The sequence below is a fragment of the Thalassophryne amazonica genome, chromosome 4, assembly GCF_902500255.1.
Source record: "Thalassophryne amazonica chromosome 4, fThaAma1.1, whole genome shotgun sequence".
NCBI classification, from domain to species: domain Eukaryota; kingdom Metazoa; phylum Chordata; class Actinopteri; order Batrachoidiformes; family Batrachoididae; genus Thalassophryne; species Thalassophryne amazonica.
Genome location: NC_047106.1, coordinates 62,330,027 through 62,353,198, shown reverse-complemented (window position 1 = coordinate 62,353,198; position 23,172 = coordinate 62,330,027). Strand labels below are relative to the sequence as shown.

Below are 23,172 nucleotides of genomic sequence, written 5' to 3'. Positions count from 1 at the left end.
CAGTTTAAACATAATAGTTTTGAGTTTGTAGTATCAACAGCAGATGCTACTATTATTGTGAACACCCCCTTTTCTACTTTTTTACTAATAGCCCAATTTCATAGCCTTAAGAGTGTGAATATCATGAATGCTTGGTCTTGTTGGATTTGTGAGAATCTACTGGTACCTTGTTTCTCATGTAACAAGAAATATATTCAAAACCTGGATTAATCTTTTTAGTCACATAGCACTACTATTATTCTGAACACTACTGTATGAATTTTGGCAACACACACACATATTCCCAAACTGAAACCAAAGCAGGACAAAGACTGATGAGTACAGCACCTGCTCAGACATTTCAACGTTTAATCTGTGTTACCACCGCTCTATCCATCCCTGATGAGTCAGTCTACGTAATGTGACCAGGCAGGATGATTTTTGTTAACGTTAACCGAAAACAAAGAGGACAGGCACTATGGTCACTAAGCTTTCCTCATGCACTGGCAGCTGCTCAAATGTCACGGTGACCTGCCTTCATTTCCATAAAGAAGGGATGTTTAAAAAAAAAAAACAGCCTGTGAAAGCCAACAAACTGGTGACATTCAAAGCTGAAATAAATTTTATTGGATCTACAACATTAAAAATATTTGGGCTTTTGTTTTTCCAGATCTGAGGTGCCTTTTAACTCCCCAAAATTTTGAGGTGATGCAAAGCAACACCAGTTCTTTTTGTCATTTCTCAAAGTGCACACTTTCTGGAGCTGAGCAAATAAAATCCTGTGCATGTGTTTAGTTCATTTGGGGGACATGGCTGGAGGATGAGAAATGGAGGCTGGCAGGACTGGAACATTTCAGGTCAGCTTTTGAAGGTGAGCTTCATTGCAACAAAGAATAAACCAATCATGCAGCCGCTCAGGCCTTCATCAGGGCGCTGACCACAGCACGGGCGTTGAGGCTCCGCAGGTCGTTGTAGGTCTGCCCTGTGCCCACAAACACAATGGGTTGACCTGTGATGTAGGTCATGGAGATGGCAGCACCAACCTTTGCAGGAAGAAGGCGGAGTGATGCTTGAGTAAGACCTCATTTCAACACTGCTCAGATGAAAGATTACAATGACTTATCAAAGTGAAAATTAGAAGGGACCCTGAGTGCAACACACAAACCTATATCATAACATATGGTTCGTTGTGAGCTGATCAGTGCAGTGCTGATCACAGAACTTCAGATGGTCCAAAATGATCAGCTACATCTTTAATCAATTCCTCGAAATAGGATTCTAAATTTCACTTTGACATGGGCTATAGACCAGATGTTTTATCTTTGCTTGTGCCCTGATGTACCTGCAGATGTCCAAATAGCTGTTTTTGGACCACAACATGATCAGTCATTTACGCCGATACATAGCCCCAATCAAATACTTGCATTTTTCTACATAATACAGTTCAAGTACATTAAAGTTAATGTAGTGGATATGTTTGACACTAACAGCTCTGTAACGCAGTGAGACAAAAATAAATACACACACAAACAAACCTGCAATCCTGCATCTTTTTTAATTAACATGGGTCTTAATTCCACTTACTGCAACTTTGAAGCGATATTCAGTTAAATGCATACCCAGATGAAAGAAGGTAATAGTACACACTCCAGTCAAGTTAATATCAGTAATATCTCAACAGGTTGTCAGCTGTCACACTGTAAGAAGAAGGGAAGGTAGTAGATCACTGGATCAACAAAAATCTACATCAAAACTACAGGGAGCAAAGTTGCTTCTGTCAAAAACAGACTGTGTATCAACTGGCCTGAAGAGAAATGGAGGAATATTTTGTGGACTGATGAGAAAAATTGTTCTTTTTGGGTCCAAGGGCTGCAGACAGTTTGTGAGATGACCCCCAAACCATGAATTCAAGCCACAGTTCACAGTGAAGACAGTGAAGCATGGTGGTGCAAGCATCATGATATGGGCATGTTTGTCCTACTATGGTGTTGGGCCTATGTATCACATACCAGGTATCATGGATCAGTTTGGATATGTCAAAATACTTGAAGAGGTCATGTTTCCTTATGCTGAAGAGGACATGCCCTTGAAATGAGTGTTTCAACAAGACAATGACCCCAAGCACACTAGTAAACAAGCAAAATCTTGGTTCCAAACCAACAAAATTAATGCCTCACAAATGTGAAGAAATCATAAAAACTATGGTTATACAAGTAAATACTAGTTTAGTGATACACAGGATTGCTAAAAAAGCAGTTTGAACATAATAGTTTTGAGTTTGTAGCATCAACAGCAAATGCTACTATTACAGTGAACACCCCCTTTTCTACTTGTTTTTACTCATAGCCCAATTTCATAGCCTTAAGAGTGTGCATATCATGAATGCCTGGTCTTGTTGGATTTGTGAGAATCTACTGGCACCTTGTTTCCCATGTAACAATAAGAAATATACTCAAAACCTGGATTAATGGTTTTAATCACATAGCACTACTATTATTCTGAACACTACTGTATTTGACAGTGAACATAGCTTTGCCCATTTGTCTATTTGACTCCTTCACTTCTTACTGAAGTATTTTTTTGCCTTTTTATTTTTATTGTTGTTTATGCACCAATTACGTTTTATAGAAGTATTGTTTCCTTTTTTACTGTTATTTTTATGCACCAATGACACCAGATCAAATTCCTTGCATGTGAGAACTTACTTGGCAATAAATTTTATTCTGATTCTGATATCAGATCATTCCGGGTACTTCTTTGTAGTATTGTTGTTGAGGACTTGATATGACAAGCTGTTGTTGCTATAACTTGTAATCTCAGATGTGATGCTGTTGTTGCTGCATTGTGAACTATTGACAGGTTTATAATTTGTTAGTCCACCTATCCAACATAACAATCAGCCGCCACTGAGTACACAGCATTTCCATTTACACCCAGTGGTAGCATTGAGGGTGTGGCGCTCTGACAGTGTGGCACAAAGAAGTAACATATTGCAGTACTTTCCAGCGAAGCACCGCAGCTGTAAATGATGGCAGGAGCAAATGTTGGCGGCCATGTTCAGATTATCACTACATATGCTCTGCACATTTCATCCTGACTAATTAAAATTGCTTCTCTGATCACTTCTAATAATATTTTGACCTATTTAGTGGTGTAGAAGCAGTTTATTACAAAGGTCTAAGCTTGCTCCATAGCCATACACTGTATAATGGTGTTAGCCTTCTAAGTCAATACTGAACCAGTTAAAATAGATTTTGAAGTGAAAAGCTTAACCCATAAACATCTTATAATAGAGCATAGTTTGAAAAATGCCACTGCTCCCCTTTAACAGATATAAGGCTAACAGTTCATGAACTCCTTGAAGAAAGATAACGGTCAGGTCAAAGGCTATTTCCATAGTGAAATTTGGTTTTAAGGCCACACAGGATTAGCAGAAGTCTGGATAAGGCTGGACTAATCAGTATCTGACAGTTTCCTACTATTCTCTGAAATCTTTCATGGACCTTGACTGCAAATATGCATGAAAGAATGTTACATGGGAAGGAAGTTAATTCCTCTAAACAGAGACTGAGCCCTCTCTAAAATTAGTTTTCCCTATCAGAACATTCAGAAGTGTGGCCTTGCCATCCTGGCACACTCTCTGAGCCTGCTTGATGATGTCACACAGCCCGTCTTCATCCTCACGCCTTACAAGGAATCCCTTACCACCAAAGCCATCCGCCACTATATGGTAATCTGCAAAGCAATTTTTTCTATTAATAAGTGTCAATGCATCAAAGAGAAAATCTGTGTAGAGTGTACGATTATGGGCTCCACAGACAATACAAAATATCACAACAGCCACACTACATACTGGACACAACACACACCTGTAAAAGAGAGGCCACATGCCACGTTGCTGCCAAGGAGCGGGACTTGCTCTCTGGCAATCTGACTCCAACATGCATCATTTCCCACAAGTGCAATCACTGGTGTCTGAGAAACAGCAATGAAATTTGGAAATATTGTAAATATAAAGTCATGAAAGTTGCTGCATTGCTAAGGACAGTGCTGGATTTTGTATGGACCATAAACCTCTCTGAAGCACCCTTTAATGTTCTGTTAAAAATTGTTGATAAAATGAAAAAAAAAATAGTGTCCTGTCCAGGGTGTACCGCTGCCGTCCCCTAAAAATTGGTCCGCCCTGTCTCCACTACACATGCGTCATTTCAGACCACAGCAGCTCTTCTGAAACAGACTCTTTTCACACAAAGCGATCAAAGTGAATAATGTGATTATTAACCATCAGATGACAAGGTAAAAACTCTTAAATCATTCTAAAGTCAGTTTTAAGCAGAAACGAGGCGATAATCTGTGATGCTTTGAAATGATGAAGGCGCAGTGAATGTGAAAGCTAGCAGCTTGTGGAGCTCTGATCGTTTCCTCTGTCTTTTATTATGAAATAATGCTGAATTCATGTGGAAACGATTGTTGTACAAAAGCTTCAGATAATTGTCGCTGCGACAGATGATGACTGGAGTGCAGTTTGAAGCAGAAACGAGGTGATAATCGGTGAACCGCGACTGATGACGCATGCGCAGTGAAGGCAGGGCAAACCGATGTTTAGGGGGGACTGTTCTGTCTGCGACACCCCGCCTCACATCCTATGACTGTTGGGATAGGCTCCAGCCCTCCATGACCCTTAATTGAAGTAAGTCGTTGAAGATGAGTGAATGAGTTATTCATTTTCTGTAATCCACAAAATTATTTCTGTTTTGGATTACAGCAGTAAATAGCTCATCACATAATTTCAATAAATGTAATTTATTTTTGCAAAATACTTGTCTGGGTAGGTGTACTTGGTTTCAGTGCGGAAAGTTCTGGTTCAAACCCCACCCCTGCTACATTTTTCCGGGTAATGTGGAGTTGCGTCAGGAAGGGCATCAGGCTTAAAACTTGTGCCAAATCCACATGCAGACTGCTGTGGCGACCCCGAGTGAAAACAAGGGAACAGCTGAAGGGACATACTTTACTTTTTTGGGTAGGTAAAGTAACAACCAAAAAACAGGATTACGTCTGTGTGACATGAAAATATACTACTTCATATATGTATGTAGTCATAGTTAAGTACACAATCAATACATAATCAAAGAAATGGCAGCACATCAAATTCTGTCTTTGTGAACTTTGAAATTACAGACATTTTGTTGTACGAGTTGCTCTCAAGTTGCATGTATTTTCTTTATCCAATTTCATTTGGTGTGGATATGACACACAATGCAAATACTGTGTTGGTGCTTTCACCTTGTGCCTGGTGAAGGTGTCAAACTCAGCAATACTGTATCCTGAAGACCCATCACCATACACTATCCATACCTGGAAAAAACAAAACAAAAGACAAAATACACCATAAAGTTAAGAATGTGTGTGTTTTTTTGTAAAGTCCTTTCATTAATAGAACTAGTGCAGTGCCCGTAGGTAGTTTGTATTCCTATAGAAAATTGGGAGCTTAAGTAGATTTCTCATGGATGGTCGTAATTGGCTGAGTTTGAAGGTGGGATATAGAAAGAGGTGCACTGATATTATATGTTTATTTGAATACAGTGTTTCATATTGTTAAAAAAAAATCAGTTTTATTATCAATTATATGAAAACAAAAGAATTCCTATTAAACAAATTATTGGAAGAGAGTCAGACAAAATTAAACAGAACATTTAGAATATTTGAAACAGCAAATCAGTATCCCATCTCCTGAACACAGTTTATTTAAACTTGAACTCACAGCAAATATAAGATTTTATTCAGCTTATGTACTTAATGAAATGTTGTACAAATTGTGGGAAAATATAATATTTTATTTGGCTTATGTACTTACTGAAATTCTGTACAAATAGTGAGAAATTTGTTGGTGCTATAAAAAAATGGATTTTAGCTAACGTCTCCTCTGTGTTGTCAAGTTAAACTCAGTCGCAAGAAACACTGACAACATGCCTTTCACAGTAAAAGTATTTGCTGGGATGGCAGCATTAAACATTTTATTGTGAAATGGTGCAAGCAACATGAATTATCTGATGTTTAACTTTGCTACCAGTAACATCAGCAAGCCACGCCATCTTGGAAGTACGAATGTTAGTTACAATGTTAATCAAAATAAAGGTTATGAAAATGAATCCCCAAAATTTTCATAAGAAAGGATGCACATCATCATGCCATGTGCAAGCCCTATCTGAAAGCTGGGGTCGATCTGACAGTCAGAGAGATATTCGAGCCACATACACACACACAGATGTTTCCTGCTTTATACACAGATACCTCAGCTTCAGGCCGGCACAGTTTTGCTCCGAGGGCAAAGCCTCCTCCAACTCCCAGCGTCCCAAATGCTCCTAATACGACATGAAACAATAATGTCATGGGAGTGTTACAGCAAAGAAAAATGTTAATCCCACTGGAATTGTAACAACTGTGCAGTATACTGATTGGACTGGTATAGTGGATCAACAGTTACATTTGGTACAAAACTTGGAAGCTTCTTCATAACAACTCAGAGAGACAAAATTGAAGTCGTAGTCAATCACATAAAAACAACAAATGGTAGCACTTTTCCATCTGATGCCTAAGCTCAAAGTGCTTTACCGTGACGTCTTACATTCACCTTTTCACACACACTGATGGCAGCCTCCTGAATGCCAGGCACTCAACTGCGCATTTGGAGCAACTTGAGGATTAAGGACCTTGCTCAAGGGATCATACTTATTCTTCTGTCTCATGGGAACTGAACTTTGGATATTGCAAGTTTATTTCCCAAGGTACAGCAGCAAATTCCTATGCTGATATTGGAGCCATCACTAACCTTGTATGGTTTCCATTTGGTTTGGAGATTTGAACAGTTGGTTCAGTTTGCATTCTGATTACAACAGAATAATACCACCATCCACTTGGATCCTGACTGAGTCCCAGCTTTTCAAGTCAGCCACAGTAAACTAAATAGTGCAATGTTCCCCCTTTAATGATAATCCAATCATTTGTGCTTTGCTTTTAATGTTAGCAAAAGTGGTAACTGAACTGCAAATTAGAACACTGAACATTAAGCATTTTTTTCAGATTTCCTTCTTGTTAATAAGAGCGAGTGCATGTTTAATTTTAAAATACAAGTTTATTCAAGAATTGTCATGCTGACTGTGGGATCTCACCTGGGTCGAGCCAGCGCAGAGGTCCTCTTGGTTTCAATATGTAAGCAGCACTTCCCACAAAATCACCCCCATCTGCAACAATGATGCTGTCCTCTGCCATCAGCTCATCCACACAGTGGAGAACTTTCAGGGGATTTAAGTGATGATCTGTCTTCTCATCAGCTTTCACCCTGAAAATAAACAAATAAATTTAGATATATACATGCCACACATCCAGATGCAGTATTAACTGATGATCTTGTCCTCATGATCTCTGAAAACATATGGATAATCTACTGGTGGATGCTAACCTGTTTGCATTTTCTTTGCTGATGTCTCCTGCTTTGAGGCTCTGAAGCCATTCCTCTTGGCAGCGGTGTCCCTTTAAGCCTTTGGAAAGACGAACTAAGAAAGAACCTGCATCACCTTTAAAACAGATGAAAAAAAAACAAACAAACAATGGATTTTCATTTGTGTTTGATATATTAGTCATGAACACTGGAGCTAATTTCCATCAAAACTAAGATGTTCAGTCTGCCAGTTTTATAGAAGTGAGATTTTCATTTCTCTGACCGTAAACATTTTGTGGATATCCTTCATATTCACGGCGATTAGAAGGGCAAGAAGAAGATTTAATAGAGTCAGTCAATGAGTGACCAGGTTTGTAAAATTTTCATAGGTAACTCTGTAAAAACTACTGTATATTCAGCTCTGGGTGATTGGGTTCTGATGGAAACAGTTGGGGACCAGTGGACCTCCTATTTAGGGCCACAATGGCCTCTGTTATGGAAATTTAAACAGATATATATTGGTTGTGAAGCCTTGTCGCTAATTACAGAGGTCTTTGTTAGCACTGGATTTCACCGTTGCTTGTTCAATATGATATTAGTACTGATGGTTGCTGTGATGTTCATCATAATCTAACTATTCATAAAGTAGTCACACCATCAATTTAAGGCCATGATTCATTCAAATTTCATACGGTACCTTTTAATGATAAAATTTAGCGGCCACTACTGCCCAGCTAACAACAAATGCAACTGCAGCATTGCTGTTAGGTGTTCGTTTCATTGCAACCCAAACAACGGTGTCACAACGTGGCAGCAACGTTACAATTAATGTTCAGGGGAGTGTTTCTTATAGCAACAGTCCCGAACATTTCTGGAACACTGTAGGGACGTGGCCTTGCTGAAAACTAGTAGTCCATAGTAGCCAGCATCCTCTTTTACACCATGGTGTGCTGGGGGGGGGCAGCACATCCAAGAAGGACACATCCAGGCTGTACAAACTGATCAGGCGGGTTGGCTCTGTGGTTGACATAAAGCTGGACTCTCTGGTGTTGGTGGCAGAGAAGAGAACACTGGACAAACTGCTGGACATTATGGATGATGCCAGTCACCCTCTGCACACCATCATCAGCAACCAGAGGAGCCTCTTCAGCCATAGATTGCTCTTTCCCAAGTGCAGGTCCAACAGAGTATCCCTCAGGCCATCAGACTGTACAACTCCTCACTCCGGGGGAGAAGGAGTAACAGGAAGACAGAGGTGGGGAATGAGAGAAACAGTACTAGCCAGTAAACCAGTATTGATCAGTATGTCTGGTATTTATATTATTGCAAACTGTTTTTCTTTTTAACTTTCACTTTTTATACCTCTGTGTGCTTCTTAACCTGTGTGCTGCTATACAATGCTGCTGGAACTTCAATTTCCCTGAGGGAGTCTTCCCAAGGGATCAATAAAGATCTATCTAATCTTACAAAGTTTGAGAGATTACGTTGCTAAAATGTTATATTAGGAATTACATTAGGAATAACAGGCTGTCTAGGTAAAATGTGAAAAAAATACAATTTTAATAAGTTGAGAATTTGTTACTTGTAGGCCTACCACTATAGCGAATTAAGAATGCAGTGTCAATTGTGGTAAGTAAATGTCTCTATTCATGATCAATGCACAGATTTAGCCCTCTGGAGTTGACTAACGCGCCCCATGTCAAAAGACACATGACCTAATTAAATGGACATAGCACATAATCCACTACACTCTGTTTGAATGTGTGTTGAACGTGTGGAATTCAATCTGTATACCACTTTTTAATTTTGTTAATAGGCCAAGTATAACTTGAATTATGATTAATAATTTATGCAAGGTTTTTTTTTCTTGGACAATATGCTCATATTTGTTGCGCGTTTTGTAGACATCCGCAGCAAAAATGACTCATTTCCTCATTCTCCCGCAGTAGAGAGAAGGGTGGAAAGAAACAGGACTCCCTCATCTGAAGCAGGAGAAAGGTGTGTTTACCATTGGTGGAAAACTCAGAAACTAACCAATCGAAATCACAAAGTCCACATGGGTTTGATGACAACCCACAGACCCCACATGGCTGTGCGTGTGTGTGCACGCGCGCACACACATACGTTTTGTGAATGAGAATTTTCTTCCATCTCTGCCTGTCTGCGATAGCAAACAAGTAAAAAAATTATACAAATTTTTCTTTATCACTGATACATAATATATTACCTAATAAACAATAATCCCCAATCACAGCAGCCAGTTTTGAAAGTGGTCTGATATTTGCCAGGCTTGAAGTGTGTTTTTAGTGTGTGGAGTGTTTTAGCATGTGGTGTAGTTATTTTATTTAATTGTTTATTTTGTGCATCAAAATAATGAGGCATCTTGGACCAACGCATCAAGATTTTCTCTCTTTTTTGAACTGCATGAAGATGATCGAAGCGCGGAGTGTGTCATCAGAGTCTGAACCAGAGCATGATCAGTCTGATGATGAAGTGGACTTTATTGTTCTGGTCTGGACGAACGAGAGCAGGTGGATCAACCAATGTGAGCACAGATCTGCACAGTGGATCGGATTACGCGCTTCTCTTTACAGTTTCTCCAGGACTCAGGCACTGCAGAGCTATGCTCCAGTGCCGAGTCCTGGAACACAGAGCAGGGTGCAGACACACTGCGCCAGCAGTAAGCAGGTTCCAGGTACAGAGAACACAGAAGTCCAGGTAGAGCCGCCCCCCCCCCAAAGTTCAAAACACCTTTCTCTATTGTTTTTTTGTTGTTGTTGTTGTTGCCACTAACATAGTCAGTTAGGACAGTCTGTACCAACACCAATAAAAAAATGCTACAAAAACAAGGAATTAGGGAAAAATACACATGGATATTGAGGTTGAATATCTGTACAAATTTTGGGGGCTTGTGATGTGCATTGGAGAGGAATTGTTTTTCTGAGTGGCACAAATATAATTTGTGTGGCATCTTCTTGCATATTAAATAGACACAAAAAAAAAAAACACCTGAAGCATTTCCTGCATTTTAATGTGAATTGTTGTATATAACTCATGGATTAAAGCAATAAATTTTCATCTGACTGAAATTTTTTCCTGGCAAAAATCAATGCCAGCAATTCCCTAAAATGTGGTGTAGTGGGGCCACACACTCTTTTTTCCTCAATAAATACAGTATACAAATCTATTCTAAAAAGCCTCTAAGGAGAGAGAGACAAAGCATAAAAAGAATGCAAAACCTGAACATAAAGGTACATAAAAGGGTGGTGGGGGGGTGTAGTCTTGATTCTAGGGGGTCTGGGGGTGCTTCCCCCAGAACATTTTTTAAAGAGCAAGTCACATTTTGTGTATTCTGGTGAATTTTAATGGGAACAAAGCCCTCTGAAACAAAAGTCACTTCAAACTGTGAAATAAAAACACAGTATTGATTATGGGGGGTCCGGGGGATCCCCCCCAGACATTTTTTTAAGAGAGCAAGTCAAATTTTGTGTATTCTGGTGAATTTTAATGAGTATGAAACCCTCTGAAACATAAAAGTCACTTCAAACTGTCAAGTAAAAACACAGTATTTATTCTGGGGGATCTCTTTTAAAGAGCAAGTCAAATTTTGCATGCACACTGATAAACTTGAAACTGGCTTATTCTCATTTAAACGGTAAAATGCTCTCACTCGTAAAACAAACGTAGCGTACCGCAAATTAAACTTTATCAAAGCCATTTAAAGATATCAATCGATTCGTGACTCACCGTTTTTGTTGATTAAAGTCACTAACCAGGACTTTGGTGTGATCAATAAACGAGGCTCGTCCGCTGTGTCCCACCGGAGTTATTATTCGTTCCTCATCAACGTGGCTTTTGTGAGGGGCAGCCAACACTCAGACCCGGACTGGATCACTAATATCTGCCACTTCACCACTTCATCAACTGAAGTTAAAGATAATGTCCTCCCTTATGTGAAACGTGACTCGTTCCTTCAAATGCTGAAGTGACTCGTCTGCTGCGGGCTCTCTCTCTCTCTCTCTCTCTCAGAGGGCAAAAGCATGACTATTTTATTTTTATATAGTGTGGCCTCAAGCGGGATAAAAGTAAAAGTAGCTTAAAAATAGCTTCATTCATGAAGCCAGTGCTGTGACTGAGTGGCAAGGCGCAGGTCATTGCAATCTGCGAACAGCGACTGTCATTTTGGGCACAAGAATGAAAAAAAAAAATCCTCTAACACTTTTAATCACTAGATTTTTAAATAGTCATCAGTCTAGCATGAAAAATATCAACTAGACACAAGTCAAATGTTACTGGTCCATGATTTTGGACCAGTGGTTTTCTCCACCCCTGATGATTGCAACTTCAGCACAAGTTGTGTCTTCTTTAAATGTGTGTGTGGTATTTGACCCTTTGATTTCTGGTACGTTTTCTCCACAGCTTCTGCTTGATATTCACACTGATCACAGCATCCTACTGGATAGGCTTAGAACACACAGGATGTGGGTACAGCTGCAACAGCAGATGAATGGCTTCAAACACGATATAGAATTTATGTCTCCAAAAATTATCATGGCTCATCATCTGCAACAAAATCATGTGGCACATCTAAAGGGTGAAATCTTGGTCTTTTCCTCCAGTTTTGAGAATGTGGCATACTGTGAACATACCTTGAACTGCTACAGTTGGCTTCCAGAACATATCTGAGTTTTTCAGCAGCTGTGTCTTGTCTCTGTTGACAGCAATGATCTTGCTGCGTTTGTTGAAAACTCTGCCATAGTTCAGACGGAAATCACATACAGTACCTATAAACAAGGAACACACATTACAAATGTACTTTGAGGAAATCTGGACAGCCCGTGCTTAAGCATCCTGGAAAAATGCAGCTATCTAACAATGTTCTTCTCAGCAGAACTACAAGATGAATATGAATGAGCAATTGCTATGGCTATGTTATTAGTTCCTACGCTAATATCAGAATAAGTGTTACTCATTCTTTTATTATATTATGGCAAATCTCCAGTGGAATTTGAATCTTCTCTGCCCATTCCAATCTATAAATCTTATGGAGGCAAAAAAGGACTGTCTGAGGCTGTTTGTGGAAAAATAAAAAGTAAGGGAACTGACTGATTTTCTGTAATAATTTATTTCTTTAATTTGAAGCTTCGAAGTCACACACAATGCCAGAGTGCATGCAGCAAAATCTGAAAAAGTGTGTGCCAAGCAACTTGTGAAAAGTGTTCTTTTTGTACATTTAGAGAATGGCGGGGCTGTTGCAAACAGTCACATACATTTTACTAGTAAATGTAACTATTTTACATTTTGCCAATAAGTGAAACTGTTCAGTTTTCCCATGAAAACTCTCGCTAAGACTGAATGTTATCAGTGTTTCGGCCTTGGAGGAGAGACGGTGACTTTTATCAGTGCAGCTGCAAAACAAGGTTACATAAAGAGAGAGTTTAGATGCAAAAGTTTTAGGCAGGCTATCTGTAAGGCAAAAATGAATAAATTTAACATGACACATGACAATATGTATGCCGAACCTGCCAACAGCACCACGTCAGCCTCCTTCAGAGCTTCTCGTCTGTTCTGCCGAATGTGGATTGGGCTGTTTCTACCCAGTATGCCACGTGACATGCCTCCAAGGAAGCATGGGATACCCAGCTCCTCTAACACCTTCCTGTAAATACAAGATTGCAAAGCATATAATCATACTAAGAATATAAAATGTTGTAGATGTTACATACATAAGAGACTACAATTTTGTGAGGACGATGCAACTTTGCTTCCTTAAATTAGTTGTACCTGAATTAAGATGAAGCAACATTTGAAGAGTTACAAAGCATTTTTGGAATTAAGTCTCGACTTTGAAAGTGCACAATGTAAGTGTATTTGGGTGTATCCAGCAACATTTTGCTATTTATATGCCACATAATACTGGAATGAGCCCAAACTAAGGTACACAGCACAAAGATGTTGCATTTAATTAATTAGTCAAGGGAGTCAAGGGAAAACTCCCTTTTAACAGGAAGAAACCTCCAGCAGAAACAGGCTCAGGGAGGGGCAGTCTTCTGCTGGGACTGGTTGGGGCTGAGGGGAGAGAATCAGGAAAAAGACATGCTGTGGAAGAGAGCAGAGATCAATCACCAATTATTAAAAGCAGAGTGGTGCATACAGAGCAAAAAGAGGTGAATAAAAAGAAACACTGGGTGAATCATGGGAAACCCCCCAGCAGTCTAAGTCTATAGCAGCATAACTAAGGGATGGTTCAGGGTCACCTGATCCAGCCCTAACTATAAGCTTTTTCAAAAAGGAAAGTTTTAAGCTTAATCTTTAAAGTAGAGAGGGTGTCTGTCTCCCTAATCCGAATTGGGAGCTGGTTCCACAGGCAAGGAGCCTGAAAGCTGAAGGCTCTGCCTCCCATTCTACTCTTACAAACCCTAGGAACTACAAGTAAGCCCGCAGTCTGACAGCGAAGCGCTCTATTGGGGTGATATGGTACTAAGAGGTCCCTAAGACAAGATGGGACCTGATTATTCAAAACCTTATAAGTAAGAAGAAGAATTTTAAATTCTATTCTGGAATTAACAGGGAGCCAATGAAGAGAGGCCAATATGGATGAAATATGCTCTCTCCTTCTAGTCCCTGTCAGCACTCTAGCTGCAGCATTTTGAATTAACTGAAGGCTTTTCAGGGAACTTTTAGGACAACCTGATAATAATGAATTACATTAGTCCAGCCTAGAAGAAATAAATGCATGAATTAGCTTTTCAGCATCACTCTGAGACAAGACCTTTCTAATTTTAGAGATATTGCGCAAATGCAAAAAAGCAGTCCTACATATTTGCTTAATACACGCATTGAAGGACATATCCTGATCAAAAATGACTCCAAGATTTCTCACAGTATTACTGGAGGTCAGGGTAATGCCATCCAGAGTAAGGATCTGGTTAGACACCATGTTTCTAAGATTTGTGGGGCCAAGTACAATAACTTCAGTTTTATCTGAATTTAAAAGCAGGAAATTAGAGGTCATCCATGTCTTTATGTCTGAAAGACATTCCTGCAGTTTAACTAATTGGTGTGTGTCCTCTGGCTTCATGGATTTATAAAGCTGGGTATCATCTGCGTAACAATGAAAATTTAAGCAATGCTTTCTAATAATACTGCCTAAGGGAAGCATGTATAAAGTGAATAAAATTGGTCCTAGCACAGAACCTTGTGGAACTCCATAATTAACCTTAGTCTGTGAAGAAGACTCCCCATTTACATGAACAAATTGTAATCTATTAGATAAATATGATTCAAACCACTGCAGCGCAGTGCCTTTAATACCTATGGCATGCTCTAATCTCTGTAATAAAATTTTATGGTCAACAGTATCAAAAGCTGCACTGAGGTCTAACAGGACGAGCACAGAGATGAGTCCACTGTCTGAGGCCATAAGAAGATCATTTGTAACCCTCACTAATGCTGTTTCTGTACTATGATGAATTCTGAAACCTGACTGAAACTCTTCAAATAGACCATTCCTCTGCAGATGATCAGTTAGCTGTTTTACAACTACCCTTTCAAGAATTTTTGAGAGAAAAGGAAGGTTGGAGATTGGCCTATAATTAGCTAAGATAGCTGGGTCAAGTGATGGCTTTTTAAGTAATGGTTTAATTACTGCCACCTTAAAAGCCTGTGGTACATAGCCAACTAATAAAGATAGATTGATCATATTTAAGATTGAAGCATTAACTAATGGTAGGGCTTCCTTGAGCAGTCTGGTAGGAATGGGGTCTAATAGACATGTTGATGGTTTGGATGAAGTAACTAATGAAAATAACTCAGACAGAACAATCGGAGAGAAAGAGTCTAGCCAAATACCAGCATTACTGAAGGCAGCCGAACATAAAGATATGTCTTTGGGATGGTTATGAATAATTTTTTCTCTAATAGTTAAAATTTTATTTGCAAAGAAAGTCATGAAGTCATTACTAGTTAAAGTTAAAGGAATACTCGGCTCAATAGAGCTCTGACTCTTTGTCAGCCTGGCTACAGTGCTGAAAAGAAGCCTGGGGTTGTTCTTATTTTCTTCAATTAGTGATTAATAGTAAGATATCCTTGCTTTACGGAGGGCTTTTTTAAAGAGCAACAGACTCTTTTTCCAGGCTAAATTAAGATCTTCTAAATTAGTGAGACGCCATTTCCTCTCCAACTTATGGGTTATCTGCTTTAAGCAGCGAGTTTGTGAGTTACACCACGGAGTCAGGCACTTCTGAATTAAGGCTCTCTTTTTCAGAGGAGCTACAGCATCCAAAGTTGTCCTCAATGAGGATGTAAAACTACTGACGAGATAATCTATCTCACTCACAGAGTTTAGGTAGCTACTCTGCACTGTGTTGGTATATGGCATTGAAGAACATAAAGAAGGAATCATATCCTTAAACCTAGTTACAGCGCTTTCAGAAAGACTTCTACTATTCCACACTACTGGGTAGTCCATTAAAGTAAATGTAAATGTTACTAAGAAATGATCAGACTACGGGGTTTTCAGGGAATACTGTTAAGTCTTCAATTTCTATGCCATATGTCAGAAGAAGATCTAAAGTGCGGTTAAAATGGTGGGTGGGCTCATTAACATTTTGAGCAAAACCAACTGAATCTAATAATAGATTAAATGCAGTGTTGAGGCTGTCATTCTTAGCATCTATGTGGATGTTAAAATCAGCCACTATAATTATCTTATCTGAGCTAAGCGCTAAGTCAGACAAATGGTCTGAAAATTCACAGAGAAACTCACAGTAACGACCAGGTGGACAATAGATAATAACAAATAAAACTGGTTTTTGAGACTTCCAATTTCATGGACAAGACTAAGAGTCAAGCTTTCAAATGATTTAAAGCTCTGTCTGGGTCTTTGATTAATTAATAAGCTGGAGTGGAAGACTGAGTGGAAGATTGCTGCTAATCCTCCTCCTCGACCTGTGCTTCAAGCATTCTGACAGTTAGTGTGACTCGGGGGTGTTGACTCATTTAAACTAACATAATCATCCTGCTGTAACCAGGTTTCTGTAAGGCAGAATAAATCAATATGTTGATCAATTATTATATCATTTACTAACAGGGACTTAGAAGAGAGAGACCTAATGTTTAATAGACCACATTTAACTATTTTAGTCTGTGGTGCAGTTGAAGGTGCTATATTATTTTTCTTTTTGAATTTTTATGCTTAAATAGATTTTTACTGGTTATTGGTGGTCTAGGAGCAGGCACCGTCTCTACGGGGATGGGGTATTGGGGGGATGGCAGGGGGAGAGAAGCTGCAGAGAGGTGTGTAAGACTACAACTCTGCTTCCTGGTCCTAACCCTGGATAGTCATGATTTGGAGGGTTTAATAAAATTGGCCAGATTTCTAGAGATGAGAGCTGCTCCATCCAAAGTGGGATGGATGCCATCTCTCCTAACAAGACCAGGTTTTCCCCAGAAGCTTTGCCAATTACCTATGAAGCCCACCTCATTTTTTGGACACCACTCAGACAGCCAGCAATTCAAGGACAACATGCGGCTAAACATGTCACTCCCGGTCCGATTGGGGAGGGGCCCAGAGAAAACTACAGAGTCCGACATTGTTTTTGCAAAGTTACACACCGATTCAATATTAATTTTAGTGACCTCCGATTGGCGTAACCGGGTGTCATTACTGCCGACGTGAATTACAATCTTACCAAATTTACGCTTAGCCTTAGCAAGCAGTTTCAAATTTCCTTCAATGTCGCCTGCTCTGGCCCCCGGAAGACATTTGACTATGGTTGCTGGTGTCGCTAACTTCACATTTCTCAGAACAGAGTCGCCAATAACCAGAGTTTGTTCCTCGGCGGGTGTGTCGCCGAGTGGGGAAAAACAGTTAGAGATGTGAACGGGTTGGTGGTATACAGGGGGCTTCTGTTTAGAACTATGCTTCTTCCTCACAGTCACCCAGCCGGCCTACTTTCCCAGCTACTCGGGATCTGCTGGGGGACAGCTAACGGCGGCTAAGCTACCTTGGTCCGCACCTATACAGGGGCCTGGCTAGAAAAGTGGGGGAGAGACAGGAGAAGCCGCCATGCTAAACCGGCTAAGAGCTAATAGCTGCGCTAAGCTAGCGGATTCCTAAAAACACACAAAGTGAATAATGTGTGAATAATTTAGAGGTGATTCAGCAGAGAGAGTGCTTTAATTAAGGGACGTGAAGATTACACTGTGAAATAAATCGTTATCTAGTTATCTAGATCAATCTAACTACGCAGATTAAACAGCTAACAGATACAGCAAAACACTGCTGTGCTCCGGAACAGGAAGTGATACAATACTGCAGTGAGAGCCAACCACCAGTAGAGGCCAGCAATCATCAGATTTCAGATGATCGAAAGCATTTAAAATTACTGTGCACGTGCTGCTTTTCAGCAGTTGGCTAAAACTATGTTAATAAGCATGTGATGTCACTGCAGAGAGCAGCACGCCTGGATCAATCCACAAACACAGGAGAAAGGCTTGTATTTACATTTTTTTCTCTGCCATTCTGCTCTTTACGTGGCTGATATGAAAAGAACAATTCAGATATTTTGAATCACCAAGAATCACTTGAATCACTGAATCGTGCTTTGGTGTGGCAACGTACCCCAAACTGGAGTTTCCCAAATTTGTGAAGTTTCATAAACTTCCCGCTGAGGAAGAAGCAAGAAGATGCACGGGCACAATTTGTCAAAAGGACGTGAAACGACGGATGGTCCCAGAAAAACTCTACCACATGTAGTTGCCATTTCACTGATAACAGCTACATAAATAAGATGCAGTCTGACATGGGGCTAGCAAAGTTCCTTAAGCTGAAGACAGACATTTACCCCATAGGTACAGGTATTTGAACACAGTCTGATCATGTGCAGCCAATGTACATAGTTAAATCATGAAAATCCAACTGTTTTTTCAGTGTACACGCCACACAACAGAGTAAAATCATTTCTGGTGCGTACTGTAGATGCAGTGTGTCAGAGGCTTCATTTGATCATATGGCTATTTCAACATGAACTTCAAAGGTCCGGGGTCCAAAGTGTTATCCATTTAAAATTGTGGTTAGGAAAATAACATCAAGGATTACACAACTAAATTACTCACCAATACAGATCTTACAAGCACCTAGCTTCCCTTCCATGTTCAATTCCTCATCTGCATCTTCTCCTGAGAGTTTTGGCTCAAACCAGTATACCACCTGGGTTCTCTGCTGTCAAAATCTGCTCAATCATCATTCAGAGAAATATCGGAAGAAACGCTTTACAAAGCGCTTTGTGTCCTGCCATTGCGAACAAAAGCAATCGAAAATGGGCCATCCCTGCACTGACGTCACGCAGCAGCGCATGTTCTCACCAGCAGGGGACATTTCAGGAACAATGCACAACAAAATAAGGAATTAAGTAAATTTACACAGACCAATTTGGGAAAAATACACCAATGATTCTGGCTTTACACAGAACAGCCCTCAAGGAAAATGTAGTTTCCAGACCTTTGCACATGGCCTTTAAGACCAGCGCAATCATGAGTGCACAGACATGTGCCACTTTGTGCTGGGTGTGAGTAGATTTCGAAATATGTCAAAGGAGCCCAACATAAGAAACCCACAACAGACTGGCAGCAAAACAGTATGATGTAGCAAAGAAAGTTATGACAGATCACCTAATGTCTTCCACAGGCATTGGGGGTAGTGTTGCTTGGCTACCCATCAGAATAACCGGTTTCTTGGCTCGGCTCACCAGCTCTACACACCTTTGTACCTAATTTAGAGAACAAGGAAGAGCATTTATTTTACATAAAGAGATGGATATGTGACTATAGCCACAGCATGGATCATTCATTGTGGTTTGACTGAATTATCTTCTCCACAAGCAGCTCAATTTAACCAGTCCATTAGTAAATCAGACCTACATGTTTCTCTGTTGTTTCCTTGTTTCTGCTCACTATGTCACTAGGAACACATTTTCATTAGAAATGTTACAAAAAGAATTACTTGAAAGCGCTTAAATCATGGTTGAGAGCATAAATTGAAGGTTTAGTTTCATAACACACAGGGCAAGTCAATAATGTTTGTAATAAAACAAGATTGTCCCGATCAGGTATAGTGCATCCAGGAAGTATTCACAGAGTTGCACTTTTTCCACATTTTTTATATTACAGCCTCATTCCAAAATGGATGAAATTCATTTTTTTCCTCAAAATTCTACACACAATACTCCATATTGACAATGTGAAAAACACTTAAGATTTTTGCAAATTTATTAAAAAAACAAAAACTAAGAAATCACATGTACATAATCACACGTACTCATGATGCTCACAGTTGAGCTCAGGTACATCCTGTTTCCACTGATCATCTTTCATTTGTTTCTACAGCTAAATTGGAGTCCACCTGGGGTAAATTCAGTTGACTGGATATAATTTGGAAAGGCACACATCTGTCTACATATAAGGTCTCACAGTTGACAATGCATGTCAGAGCACAAACCAAGCATGAAGTCAAAGGAATTGTCTGTAGACCTCTGAGACAGGATTGTCTTGAGGCACAAATCTGCGGAAGGGTACAGAAACATTTCTGCTGTTTTGAAGGTCCCAATGAGCACAGTGGCCTCAATCATCCATAAATGGAAGAAGTTCGGATCCACCAGGACTCTTCCTAGAGCTGGCCGCCCATCTAAAGTGAGCGATGGTCACTCTGTCAGAACTCCAGCATTCCTCTGTGTAGAGAGGAGAACCTTCCAAAAGGACAGCCATCTCTGCAACTAGTCAAGATTGAGGGAAAGATGAATTCATCAATGTACAGAGACATCTTGGATGAAAACCTGCTCCAGAGTGCTCTTGCCCTCAGAGTGGGGTGCAAGTTCAGCTTTCAGCAGGACAATGACCCTAAGCACACAACTAAGATATCAAAGGAGTGGCTTCAGGACAACTCTGTGAATGTTCTTGAGTGGCCCAGCCAGAGCCCAGACCTGAATATGACTGAATAGCTGTCCACCGATGCTCCCCATCCAACCCAATGGAGCTTGAGAGGTTCTGCAAAGAGGAATAAGCAAAACTGTCCAAAGATAAGTGTGCCAAGCTTGCGGCATTGTATTCAAGAAGACTTGAGGCTGCAATTGCTACCAAACGTGCATCAACAAAGTATTGATCATAGGGTGTGAGTACTTGTATACGTAATTTTTTATTTATTTATTTTTTAATAAATTTGTTTAAAAAAAAAACAAAAAAAACAAGAACAATAACAAAAAACGTTTTCATGTTGTCATTATGGGGTGTTGTGAGTAGAATTTTGAGGGAAAAATGAATTTACTCTATTTTGGAATAAGGCTGTAACAAAATGCAGAAAAAGTGAAGCACTGTGAATATTTAGATACAGGCTGCATGGTGGATTAGTGGTTAGCACTGCTGTCTCACAGCAAGAACATCCTGGGTTCTTATTCTCTGCAGAGTTGTTTATTTCCTTCTGGCACTAAATTCACCCCACAGTTCAAAAACATGCAATGACTCATGCTCATGACTAATAAATTATTTGTAGGCCTGAATATTCACTGATTTACCAATGCAGCCAGTTTCTCTGGGCTTCTGATACAGATCTTATAGCTGATTATTCAGTCATGCCACCATTGCCAATAATGACTCATATATGGTTTAATTTAACCATTGCCTATCTTATTGCATAGTCTGTCAAATATGTGCTGTGTCTTCTGTTTTGTCTTGTTTGAATGGACAGAGCAGATGGTCCCCTTGAGGTTTATTCCTACAAATAACCAAAAAAAAAAAAAAATTCTTACCACTGTCAATAATGTGCTTGCTCATTCAGTGTTTCAGTGTTTCCCATAATGCTGCTGGCGGCTGCCTGCGCTTCCCAGAATGCACCGCAGTGCCAGCAGAGTTCTGCTGTCTCACAGCGCATGTAAACAATGGCAAAGCAAGGATGTGGATGGCGTTAATTTAGCGAGTTCACGGGCAATTATGATGATGACAAGTTCTCCCAAGTTGAGAGGGTTATCTAGAGCAGGTGTAGCACCTGTGATGGACTTCTGCTGTGCCCCGATATTGTCTTATTGTCCATACTTCACAAGATGTGTTTACACTGTGAGTGCTGAGCTCCTGACACCGGAACTCTGCTGAAACCGACCTCTCGCGTGAGTCATGGACCGCCAAACGGTGCGGGATTCACAACTGCGAAATACTGAATAGGGTGAGCAATGTCTGGACTTTGTGTACAGCAATTTGAAGTAACTTATGATTTGGTGCTATTTAAATAAATTGAATGGTTTGCCACTGCCAATCTATTCAAGATGTATCCTGCCTCTTGCCCACTGTATTCTGGGATATACTCTAGTAACCACTAACAGGACAAGCAGGAGAGAATGAATTGATGCAAATACATACAGTATTTTTAAGGTTTCTTTTTTTGGGGGGGGGGGGGTCCATAAAAAATTACATTTGGAATTCCAGCAGATTATGTGGGATGACCAAGTGACGGTGACTCAGAGTACAGTTTTAAAGCATTTACCTGAAAATCAAGTTCCATGCATCACTTAAAAAAAAGAAGAGTAAATTTGCATCCAGTTTTAATGAGGATGTATTACTTGTATGGTGACGCAGCATCAGCTATGACAGTTTGGAAATGCGGTGCATTTCTCTGAGAATGATCCAGCATACAGCTGAGGACACCAGTGGCTGGAGAAGGCGAAGTAGACATCCACATTTCCAAGGCAGTTCCACAGTGTGGTGGATGTGACAATGCATGGCATAACCTCCGTTTTAGATCATTTCATCAAGTCTCAAAACCCATTCCTACACATAAATTAATAAACCCTGTTGATAAGCTTGTGAGTTAAGGCAGTAGCATACTTCATGTGATAGTTTACAACATTTGCTATGACCAAGACAAGGGAGTGAAAAGAAAAAAAAAACATATTTTTCTAACAGTGACTGCTCTCATCTTGTTTGTTGATTGACCAGGTGTAACCAGGTGGTTGCAGCAGGTAGCAATGGTCAGCTAAGTTTTTGTTATTATTCCAGTCATATTATTTCTTGGGGGATAATAATAATAATAATAGTGGGAAAAAAATTTCTCAATTCATCACAAAGAAACTTCATGAAATGTGATCCCTTCTTCAGTGAGGACAGATTATTTCAGCCAAACCCAAGTGTGGCCCATAACTTTCTCATATGACATGTTAGGTAGTGACAGACGACTTATTCGCTCACTGTTTCGCATTTGAAAAATGAGACAGTGGAAAAACTTTATTACCTGATCATCTGTGGCATGTGGGATGTCAACAGGCAGTGGAGACAGATCTTTGGTCTCCCAGGCTCCAGCAAACAGGTTCATGAGGTGGTTTTGGACGTACCTTACATGGAGGACATAAAATTTTATTTTATTGTGGCAGTTACGATTGTCCTTAATTGCCAAAATGGCAACAACTGCAGAATCAGAAAAAAAATAAAAATAACCTCTTTTGGAAAAAAATGAACATTTGCACAGGTCATGTCTAAATTTTACAAAAGCAAAGGGACATACCCTTTAAACCGCAGTGGATGGAGAAATAAGAGCATCACACCCAATTTGTTCACACTTTAACTTGAAAATAAAAAAACACCATCATTTTTTAACTCACCAAATTAATGAGGACAAACTCATCAAATTTGGTAAATTTTGATGTACCACATCAATCTAAAAAGCACTGTTGTTTTACCTATGTAATATCTATAGACATGTCTGCCACCTGCTG

At 39.8% G+C, this 23,172-nt stretch overlaps 1 protein-coding gene across 2 annotated transcripts in view; it reads right to left on the bottom strand.

Annotated features, from left to right (window-relative positions):
- Nucleotides 1-2,904: 2,904 nt before the first annotated feature.
- The window catches only part of ilvbl (ilvB (bacterial acetolactate synthase)-like), a 54,708-nt gene continuing 34,440 nt past the window's right edge, over nucleotides 2,905-23,172 (bottom strand). For both annotated transcript variants that reach the window (XM_034167992.1, XM_034167991.1), the window contains exons 5-14: nucleotides 22,692-22,791; nucleotides 19,091-19,188; nucleotides 12,940-13,076; nucleotides 12,067-12,201; nucleotides 7,439-7,553; nucleotides 7,149-7,318; nucleotides 6,271-6,341; nucleotides 5,263-5,334; nucleotides 3,849-3,954; nucleotides 2,905-3,714 (exon numbers count right to left, since the gene is read on the bottom strand). In XM_034167992.1, the coding sequence (XP_034023883.1) occupies nucleotides 3,536-3,714; nucleotides 3,849-3,954; nucleotides 5,263-5,334; nucleotides 6,271-6,341; nucleotides 7,149-7,318; nucleotides 7,439-7,553; nucleotides 12,067-12,201; nucleotides 12,940-13,076; nucleotides 19,091-19,188; nucleotides 22,692-22,791 (1,183 nt within the window). In that variant the 3' untranslated portion in view covers nucleotides 2,905-3,535. The remainder of the gene's footprint in view (nucleotides 3,715-3,848; nucleotides 3,955-5,262; nucleotides 5,335-6,270; nucleotides 6,342-7,148; nucleotides 7,319-7,438; nucleotides 7,554-12,066; nucleotides 12,202-12,939; nucleotides 13,077-19,090; nucleotides 19,189-22,691; nucleotides 22,792-23,172) is intronic.